Source organism: Taudactylus pleione, unplaced genomic scaffold (assembly GCF_031769625.1).
Source record: "Taudactylus pleione unplaced genomic scaffold, aTauple2 ptg001208l, whole genome shotgun sequence".
NCBI lineage: Eukaryota > Metazoa > Chordata > Amphibia > Anura > Myobatrachidae > Taudactylus > Taudactylus pleione.
Genome location: NW_028285609.1, coordinates 526,814 through 538,096, shown reverse-complemented (window position 1 = coordinate 538,096; position 11,283 = coordinate 526,814). Strand labels below are relative to the sequence as shown.

General features: G+C 44.0%; 1 protein-coding gene across 2 annotated transcripts in view; it reads right to left on the bottom strand.

The window, feature by feature from the left end:
• Nucleotides 1–1,653: 1,653 nt before the first annotated feature.
• LOC148451022 (abscission/NoCut checkpoint regulator-like) overlaps nt 1,654–11,283 on the bottom strand; it is a 57,988-nt gene continuing 48,358 nt past the window's right edge. For both annotated transcript variants that reach the window (XM_088462365.1, XM_088462366.1), the window contains exons 11-12: nt 4,347–4,504; nt 1,654–3,320 (exon numbers count right to left, since the gene is read on the bottom strand). In XM_088462365.1, the coding sequence (XP_088318491.1) occupies nt 3,242–3,320; nt 4,347–4,504 (237 nt within the window). In that variant the 3' untranslated portion in view covers nt 1,654–3,241. The remainder of the gene's footprint in view (nt 3,321–4,346; nt 4,505–11,283) is intronic.

Here is an 11,283-nt window from a genome sequence, read left to right as displayed (position 1 = left end):
AAAAAGCGATTACTATATGTACATGGGAATGCAAGGCAAACATATACATAACATGGGATATGCAAACAACATGAAACATACAGTATGCAAATTATAGGCTGTAGTGTCACATAGTACAGCTAACATGCATAACATAACTGGCTAAGCAGATCTATGGCACAGTTGAAGCTTAGAACTCACCATCTGATGCTGTACCAGGTTGAGCATATGTAATGATGACTGTCTGGGACCATGTGAAAAGGAAAATGGCTGCTTACAGCTCCTTTAGCCCAGAATGCATTGCTAGACTGCTATGGATTGTTAAGAAGGACAAAATAGATCAGATTTAAACTGCTGCTGTCCTGACCACTAGGTGGGGCTGCTAATGTGAATTAGTGTAACATAACAAACCCTATGCTGAAGGCATGACAACAGGTATTAAGGAAAAAACAAACAAAAGGATCTCATTAGTGCTATAATCTCAGAGCATCAGTCACTTTAAGGGACATATGTATATATATATACACACATACATACATACTTGAGATTCGACGGCACCCTGACGAAAATGCGTGAATAAGAGCAGTAAGAGCAGTGAAACGTTGGTTCACCATACCCTGTTGTGTGTTTACCACCACCGAGTGCTGCCGAAGCTCAAGTTTGTATCAGGCTACATGCACCTGCTGATAGCGTGGAGGGCACCAAAGTACTTACTTTTTCATTGCTTTTTTAACTCTTTTGAAGAGTGCCACTTCTTTAAAAACCTCTATATTAATATATAATATACACATACATACATACACACAAATAATTATAATATTACTAAAAGATTATCCCTTTGGCACATTTCTAAAACTGGGGCTGATTGATGGGACATAGACGGGGAGAAGCCAGTCACACTTCTAAATGAATGTAAAGTACCAGGCTCTTCTCTACCACCGTCTATACCCCAGTGTCCCATAGTGGATGAAGGAGAAATGGAGAGGTTTTTTTCTTCTAGACAAAATAAGGAACATGACAGGTCTTCAGTGTCCAAAAAGTCATAATTCCATAATTTTCCATAAAACTAGCAGAATGATTTTCTCATTTTGGGTCTGATTCGGAGTCGGATGCATCTTGCAATTTTCCGCAGACTGCACGTGTCAAAAACGGCAAACAGGGTCTGGGCATGCGTTGCACGCTCCGTCGGCAGCAACACGTAGCTCCATGTGAGCCGGAACTCGAGTGGACGCAACCTTTAATGAAATGGGCATTTCTTGTCAGCGACCATGTGGACTCACCTCGTAGGAGTGTCGTTGGAGTGTTGTGGGCGTGTAAGCCCGACTTCCCTGCTTGTTAGAGGTGTCCGGATGCAGATGTTTCAGATCATTTGCATCCATCATGGGGTGGGTGCAAGTGCCGATACTGATGACGGCTGTGGCTAGAAATACAGTGGACGAAGCGTCTCATAAGCGTATATACGGATACTCGCAAAGACAGGCTTATACTCACATTAGCATACACTAGTGAGCAGGCTGTCATGAATGGACGCAAAAGCAGCCGCTCATGTGTCAGACTCAGGAATCAGGTCCTTTAACTCCAAATAAAATAAAGAGACAATGATGGTATATAGGGCTCTGTGTATTTAACTGAACATTTACAGATTAGACAGTATTTCTATTTAACAACAAGTATTCCAGTGAATTCTGATCTGGGGACATGAGAGATTGGGAAACCAGAAGTTTCTTTACACACTTTCTTTGACGTAATGAAAGGAACACTAGATGACCCCTAATGTATAACAGAACTGGGATCAAATGGATCTATTCGTAACATACCAGGCAGTTAGTAATATATCCAATAATAAATATATCTAGCAGTGCTGCCATGAGGAAGTGATCTGTTCCAGGTAGGAAATTGAGCAGGTAATTTCCATGTCATTAATAGAAGCGGTTCATGGATGGGGGTATACAGAGGATAGAGAGAGGATGACAAGGCTGACATAATTATTGGGGGATGGGTATGGGATCCCTGTATAATAGAAGCGGTTCGTGGATGGGGGTATACAGAGGATAGAGAGAGGATGACAAGGCTGACATAATTATTGGGGAATGGGTATGGGATCCCTGTATAATAGAAGCAGTTCATGGATGGGGGTATACAGAGGATATAGAGAGGATGACGAGGCTGCCATAATTATTGGGGAATAGGTATGGGATCCCTGTATAATAGAAGCGGTTCATGGATGGGGACATACAGAGGATAGAGAGAGGATGACGAGGCTGACATAATTATTGGGGAATGGGTATGGGATCCCTGTATAATAGAAGCGGTTCATGGATGGGGGTATACAGAGGATATAGAGAGGATGACGAGGCTGCCATAATTATTGGGGAATGGGTATGGGATCCCTGTATAATAGAAGCGGTTCATGGATGGGGACATACAGAGGATATAGAGAGGACGACGAGGCTGACATAATTATTGGGGAATGGGTATGGGATCCCTGTATAATAGAAGCGGTTCATGGATGGGGACATACAGAGGATATAGAGAGGATGACGAGGCTGACATAATTATGGGACATCTATAAAAGTCCAATATGAGACACTGCACATAGATCAGTTTGGCATGATACGAGATATGCAGGTTTGTACAGATATTACAGTGTTTTGTAGAAAGCAGAACACTCTGTAATTAGACATTTTGTTTCATATGATTTTTATTGCACTTTCTTTATCCACACTCCTCAGTTCATGTCATGGCTTATAGAGAAAACTGGGTGGTGACAGCAGACATTCGGTTATGTGACTCTCATGTGCAGATGTCGGTTACTCATAAATAATTATAGCACACAAGGTATCTGTTAATAATTAATACACAACTGAAAACTCAGATCCCTTTATTGTATAGTACTAAACAGTGGCTTGTAAAATGGGACAGGAAACACGGACGGTGCTAAAGGGTCTTAAATATACGAGAGTCTAGATCTACACAAGTTCTCATCACTCAGGTTGTAAACAAGACACAATTATTATATATCTGATTTCGGACAAATGAGCATTCTAAAATGACAAGTGCTGATACACAGGGGTAAAGCTCTATTTTAAGGACAGTTACACTGAATAAAGTTATATACATAATATGAAAATCGTCTTTGTAAGTGCCACTGACACCGCATTTCTAACGGAACTAAGCAGTCCATGTATGACTGCTTAGGTGTTGTCTGTACCAAATGTATGACAGCGCCAAGATCAATATCTATAAGTTTACTTAGATCGTTTTATCTTCCGTTCTTCTTTCTGGGAGGGCGATAAGGAGAGGTCTGATGTTCCTTCCGGTCAAATTCATCATGTCCTTCCCTGATACACAAACAGAAGGATTAATTTGTTGTAAAAGTGTGGTACAGGCTGAACAATACCAATTATTAATTAGGATGTTAGGATGTTGTGAATAAGTAATAACATGTATGATTAAAGCTGGGTACACACTAGGCCAATGGGTCGGCCAAACGATTGGTAAGTATACACACATACCAATGGCTCTAGTGATGTGTCTGTGCAGTGAGCTTTGATGTCACAACTGGGCGGACATTTAAATATTGCCCGCCCAGTTGAGCTGTCACTCACCGCCGAGTCCCTGCAGCATGTGTACGGGCGATTAGTATGTTGCCCGTAAACACCAGCATATGCACAGATATATATCTGCAAGATATATCTTCATCTGCTGAGCTTCACAGCAGATCAGATAGGTCTGTGATTGACTTAGTTCACAGACATATCCGCTGTACACACCAGGAGATGCACCATAGATCTATCGCCCGTTCAATTGAATGGGCAATATATCTATCAGTGTGTACCCTACCTTACAGTATGAATGCTAAATGAGCTCCTGAGTGGTTTCCACTTTGCTGGTGGAGCAAGATGGTTTAGGTGCAGCCAGGGGTGTGTTAAGAGAGGAGGGGGCCCGTGTGCAGCCTCCGTTTGGGCCCCCTCCTCTTTGTCAAGAACGGGTCTCCGGGAAAATGGCGCCCCTTTTTCCAGGGGACATCTTTCCTACGCATGCACGAGTCACAGGGAAAATGTCAGCATCCATTTTCCCTGTGATTGTTTGCTGCTCTGCAGCGCCGGTCCAGCACTGCAGAGCAGGACAATGGAACCTGCAGAAAGATAAGTATAATTAATATATGGGTGCAGAGTGTGTAGTGTGAGCCCCCTGGACCAAGGGCCCAGTGTGCACCGCACACCCTGCACCCATTATAAATACACCCCTGGGTGCAGCAACACACAGAAAAGAGTTGTAATAAAAGTGAAGTCTGAAAGTGATGCATGCTTGTACTATGTTAACCATTAACAGTCTTGCATGAAGTTGGAGTGCATAGCTATTACCTGAAGCATCTCTTACAGTACAGATCATCGTCACAGTCATGACATTGTAAGGCAGCGTCCTCATTGCAGATACAGCACCAGGGCAGTTCATCCTCATCGCTGTCTGGCTGTATGGGTTTTACAGCTCTGCTTCTAGCCGGCTGGATCTGAGCTGCGGCCTTGTACATGGAGATTATGACACAGAATTAATTGGAAATACACAGCCAGAATACTTTATGCTACTGAACTTGTGTCAAAAGCCTTAGGCTGAATACTATAACAAATATTGCTTCAAATATATCCAATTCAAGCTAGAAAAACCATGTGTGACAGCAAATTCTGAAATTCTTTGTTTAAAAATCTTTTTATTATATAAAACAGAGAAAATCGAGGTTCACAGAAAGGTTTTAGACCGGAGCCTCCAGCACACAGACCACTGAATAGAACTAAAAGAGAAACGCAATTGTCTTATATATAATACACACATATACAGCGAGGTCCATACTTGTGGAAACACCCCTATAAAAAGGATATGAGTAAGGAAATATTAATCCAGTGTCTACACATATGATATGGGAGTGGGGGGAAAACTTTTTACTGTATGTCACAACTATGGCGGTCATCTTGAAGTCGGCCTTCTTTGATGCAATTCTAATTTTTTAATTGGGAAGGTAGTCATGTGACATATCAAGCAGATGCAGAATTTCATAAGAAAAACAGTTTTGTTTTAACTTTGGGCCTGATTCAAACCTATTCGCTAGCAAGCGATCGCTCGTAGCAAGCAATGTTTTGCAATGTGCGCACGCATATGTTTCGCAGTGAGTGAACTAGTGCGAGCGATCGGGAAGTTCTTGCTCGCCCAGCATAGACAGCCCAGCTGAATGAGTGACAGGTCAAGCCGTTTGTGGGTGGTAACAGGGGCAGGACATTATAAACGGGGGAGTGGAGGTGCGAATGCAGGCATGCCTGAGAATCTTAACGCCGTTTCAAAGGCGTGCATAATTAAAAGGCATAGTACACGTCACCTGGTTGAATTATACACTGAAGTGATGTGCGCAAGTGGGCGTCTTAACAAAGGCTCCGGGGCGTCTGCATACACAAATTGATCGCACACCAAGACATAGTGGGCGTGTTAATGCCTTGCCGTGCGATCGCCTGCCTTGCTGGGCGTGCGCTGGATTTATATACGATGAGAACGAGTGGCCGCATCTAGCGAATGGCTCTGAAACAGGCCATTTATTCATTCTCTAGTTTCAACTGAGTTTTCTTTTGTAGGTAGTGACATTAATGACAATGGCATTAACACAAACAGAGCGTGTTGAGATTGTTTTGATACCTGGAGAACGAAGCACCATACTTGCCTAGTTTCCCGGAAGTTGCGGGAGGCTCGCGATTTTTCGGAATAGTAGGCAGATCTCCTGCATCCCGTCCACTTCCTAGTGAAGTGGGCAGGATGGGGAGATTTTACGGGGAATTTGCGGGTCCATACTGAGGGGTCCTCCTCGCGGACCCGCAAATCTGACTTTTCCAGTAAAGGGGTGGGGCCTAATGAAGTCTACAGTTTAGCTCCAGCCCCTAACCTGTCAGCAGAATTTCCTCTCCAGGCTGTTCCCAGAGAGTTTTCTAAAGTCGGTAAGTATGCGAAGCACACGTCTATTGCAAATGATTTCAAACAACATCACTCAAACAGGCCACCCATTACTCACAGCGCAGTTGCCAAACTCCTTGCCAAATTTAAAGAAACCAGATTAATTGCAGTTAAACCAAAAAGTGGACAACCAAAAACTGTTACAGATGAAGCAACAACAACTTCTGTGCTGGCATCATTTTCAAAGAGCCCACAACATAGCACTATTCGGCTGTCTTGTGAATGTGGGGTTGGTTGTACGGCCATTTTAAAGAATTTTGTCTACACATAAATGGCACCCCTATAAGATTCAGATGTTGAAACACCTAACTCAGGATGACCCAGACCGTCGGGTGGTGTTTGTACACGAGGTAACAAAGCAACTTCAACTGAACCCTCATTTTCCACACCAGGTATTGTTTAGTGATGAGGCAAATTTCTTTGTCAATGGTGAGGTAAACAAGCAGAACCACAGGTACTGGTCAGAGACAAGCCCTCACTGGGTGGATGCCTGTAGGGTTGTAGCTTCGGCAAAATAGCTGGTATAGTTTGTGGGGTACCCATATAGTGTGAACATTCTTCATTGATGGAACATTAACAGCAGCACGGTACAAGAGGTTGTTAGATGAAGAGATTTTTCCCTCATAGTTATCAGAGGATGGATCATATCCTAATTTCTTCCAGCAAGATGGTGCCCCACCTCATTATGGACTCCTTGTCAGGGAATATCTTGATGTGCAGTTTCCCCAAAGGTGGACTGGCCATAGAGGTCTAGTCCAGTGGCCACCACAATCCCCAGATTTAACTCTGTTGGATTTCTTTCTGTGGGGTTACCTGAAGGAATGTGTTTATGCTGTGGGGATACAAGATCGTTATCATCTGCAACAACGAATTATTGATGCTTGTGCTCAGATTCAGCCAGACATGTTGGTCAAGGTTCATCAGGAAAGGGAAAAGAGGAGAGCCTTAACACTGCAACATGGTGTACTGCACTTCAAACATATCCTATAGATCAGTGGTCGCCAACCTTAATTGGCGGTGTGAGCTACTTTAGAAAAATGAAACCTGAAGAGCTACTAAAATTGTAGAAAAAATAACCGAACAATTAAAGATCATTTAATGAAAATTAAATAAATGTTTCATAGAAAATAACAATGCTATTAATTATTACAGTGATATTGTTGTAGTCTGTAAATAAAACATTTCACTGTTAATTACTGGCTCCACGGAGGTACGTGCAAAATATATAGGCAGGGCTGCTGTGTGGTTTTTTGGCAGGGCTGGGTGGAGCGGGAGTCTCTTGCTCCGCCATAGCGTAGATGCTGTGGGTGGAACCACGGGGAAGCACTTCAGGTGATTGCTGTAGAGGCTGCGGTAATCACCTGACGTGCTTCCCTGTGGTTCCACACATCAGAGGTCACTTCCTCCTAGTTTATTCTGCAGTGCTGCAGCTAGGTGAGCTACCAAAATTAAGACCACGAGCTACCGGTTGGAGACCACTGCTATAGACTTTATGTTAAAACTCGAGAATGAATAAAGATACGTTAAAACAAAGAACAACCTTGTTTTTCTTATGAAATTCTGCAGCTGTTTGATATGTCACATTACTACCTTCCTATTTAAAATATTAGGGTTGCACCCAAGATGGCCAACTTCAAGATGGCCACCATATTGGTGACATACAGTACAATGAAAAGTTTTCCCCCACTCCCATATCATATGTGTAGACACTGGATTAATATTTTCTCGCTCATTTCCTTTTTACAAGGGTGATTCTACACTTATGGAAAAAAAATAATAATATATATATATATATATATATATATATATATATATATATATATAGTTTCTGAATCATTGCTGGCTCAGAAACCTTTTCTCTGAATCCAGCTGGGAACACTGAAGAACTGGGGCATAAGCTTGGGCATTTTAAATGTATCAATTACTGCCCAAGATCCCCCCTATATATTACCATTGGCTGCCTGAAATTCAGCTTTTTGTTAACATAGCCCCAAAGGACAGAACGGGGGGAAGAGGAGAGAATAACGTTCTCCAATGAGAACAATAATCTTGATGAATATAACATTGAAAAACGACACTGAACAAAAGAGCATGAAGAGAGAGCACCCAGTGTCCCCCATTGAATTCAGAGAGAGAGAAGAATAATGCATGCTTGCCTATGTCCAAAGTTATGGAAGTTCTCTCGGAATGCAGAGAGCAGGGCACCCTCTTGGATATCGCTCACTTCCATAGTGAAATGGATGAAGGCTTTACCGAATCACGCCATCATGACTTGCCCCCACTGTCTGATGTCGCAATTTGTAGTGGGAGGCGGGTTTGTTATGACGCGAATTGTGTTGTCACATTCCCTGCACTTGCTCCTCAGACTTCGCCTTGAGGATAACTAAAGTACAGATGTGTCCTCATACACCAAGCCTCAATATACCATGCAGTACAGGACGTCCAGCGAGGGTGAGCCGCGCCGCACGGTCTAGCGTTGAGACTTTTTCTTCAAATTTGCATCTTAGTCACAACGCAGACACCGCACACATAGGGAAACACCACTCAATCTGTACCAGGCTGCAATTTAAACTACACAGGAATTAGTTTTTAAATGTGTACAAAGTTGCACTAATGCGTCCTAATGTGCAATCTCACTGCTAATCAAGCAATGCCCCGTACATACAGATTTGTCCTCATACATCTTGTTAGCCACCGGGTCCCATACAACTCTGCTAGCGCTGGACGTCTTTTTCGGCCAAAAATGCATCTAAGTCGCACTGTGATGTGACTAGGACGCATAAGGAGACTGTGCTGATTAATTTGATATGTGACACTTGTATATCTGTGCGCGACTGAGTCTCTGGGCCCGATTCAGACACGTTTGCTAGGCTGCTTTCGCACTTAGCCTGAAAATGTTTGCAATCTGCGCATGAGTATAAGACGCAGTGCACGTGCGCAAACCAGTCCATGTGATCGCAAAGTGATCGCCTCTTGTACACAGACGCCTCGCTAGATTGAGTGACAGGACGAGCTGTTTGTGGGTGGTGACAGGGGTTGGTCGATGTTAATGGGGGTGTGGTGATGCGAACGCAGGTGTGTGTGTGTCTGAACGCTGTTTCAGGGGCATGCATAATTAAGACGCAGCGTCAGCATGCACATCACATGGCTGAATTACACACAGCAGCACTCGCAGTGCTGGCGGTAGGGTATGGTCAGCCACAAGTTGTGCATATGGGTCCGATGTTACTAGATGTTACCGATTGTTTCATACACTTCCTGGAAACGACGTGTGTTACTAAGGGAAAGTGGGCATCTTGTGACAGGCTGGTGGGAGTCTAAAAACATACTGTGATCGAACGCCAAGACATAGTGGACGTGCTAATGTATTGCCGTGCGGTCGCGGGATTTGCATACTTTGGCAGTTGACGGCGCCGTGCGAACATATCTAGCAAGGAGGTCTGAATCGGGCCCTCTATACGAAGCACAACGAAACTTGTTATGAAAAATAGTAGCGTCCGCAGCATGGTAGCACTTCTTATACAGATTCAGACTCATTCACACACAGATGCACAAGTGTCACATATCAGATCAGGTTAAGTAGTTTTGTTGCATCAAATTGCGACTAAGAAACACATTCTAGCGAAGAAGACACTTGGCGCAAGCCAGGTCGCATGGGACCTGGTGCACTGAGAAGGGCTATTTGGGGTGACTGCAGCAATAGTGTAAGAGGACACATCTGTAGGCAAGTATGCTGATAACTAAATAACCTCCCAGTACGATCAGAAGTGTGTCTACCATTAGAGATATTGGTCTAATATTACAGGGCTTAGCAGCGACCTTCCCAGGTTTTGGCAATGTTGTTACGGTAATGTGTAATATGTCAATGTTTGTATAAATAAAGATAAATAATATAAATCTTACATGCTCACAGATATGATGCAGACATTGTAGCTTTATGAAAACCCTAGAACACTAGTCACATTGATTCTCAGGAACAGACTTAGCTTTGGAAATAAGAGTAATGCCGTGTACACGCTAGACAATATGTCATGCGATCCGACGGATAGAACAACATATCGTCCACATCGGGCAGTGTGTACCAGCTATGCCGCTGACGATGCGTGCTCCAGCGTGTCATCAGCTACATCACACATCGGACCTGCATGCAGGTCCATCGGGCGATATCGTCAGCAGGGGTCATGCTGCCAAATGCAGCATGGTCACTGCTGTCACGCCCGGTATCAGCAAGTGTGTACGCACTTGCCAATGCCGGCACCCCGCCATGTCCCGTCGTTAACGAGGTCGGTACACACTAGATATCGTCTACTGTGTAAAGGCCTTAAGATAGAGCAAGTACTGTGCATCTTGGTAACACCATAATGCACTGCAGGTGGGTCAGATTTAAAATGTGCAGAGAGATTTAGTTTTGGGAGGGGGGGTGTCCAAACTGAATTTTACATTGCTGGGTAAAAATAAAGCTGTCCAGTATTTGTGGCCTACATGCAAAAGTAGCCAGTATTTACCCTACATGCCAAAAAATATGTATGTATTTGCACCCCTTGCATTGCAGCATGGTTTGTCCAGGTGCACAGTTACTTGCTCTATTCCCAAAGCCAAATCAGACCTTTAGTGCGCAGGTTATCCATTCTGTGTTCCCTCTGTGAGGCTATACCGACAGCTGTTGAACTGGGGATTTTGCTTTGCCTTGATCGGATTGGATACAATTATGATTAGTGAATGTTTGAACTTGATAGACCTCTCTCTTTACCCTTAATATGCATAAGGATTAATTAGTACTGAAACACACACTTCTGGTATTTTTTATCTACAAATTAAGCTCTGACTATGTAAGAAAATGGGTTGGGTATGAGATCCCGGTGGTCGGGATGCCGCTGGTCTGAATACAGACAGAGGCATCCCGAAAGTCAGAATCCCGACACCCATAAGGAAACAAGGTAAGACTAACCCTTTCTCCTACCTCCCAGGTGTCTAACCCTAACCCCCCCCTCTAGTGCCTAAAACTAACCTCCCCCTCCCCACTCCCTAAAGCTAACACTCCCTCCCCGGAGCCTAACCCTAACCTTCCCCCCTCGTGCCTAAACCTAACCTTCCCCCCCTAGTGCCTAAACCTAACCTCCCCCTCCCCGCACCCTAAAACTAACACTCCCTCCCCGGGTTCCTAATCCTAACCTTCCCCCCTAGTGCCTAACCCTAACCTTCCCCCCTAGTGCCTAACCAAACCTCCCCCTCTCCGCACCCTAAAGCTAACACTCCCACCCGGTGCCTAACTCTAACCTTCCCCCCTAGTGCCTAACCCTAACCTTCCCC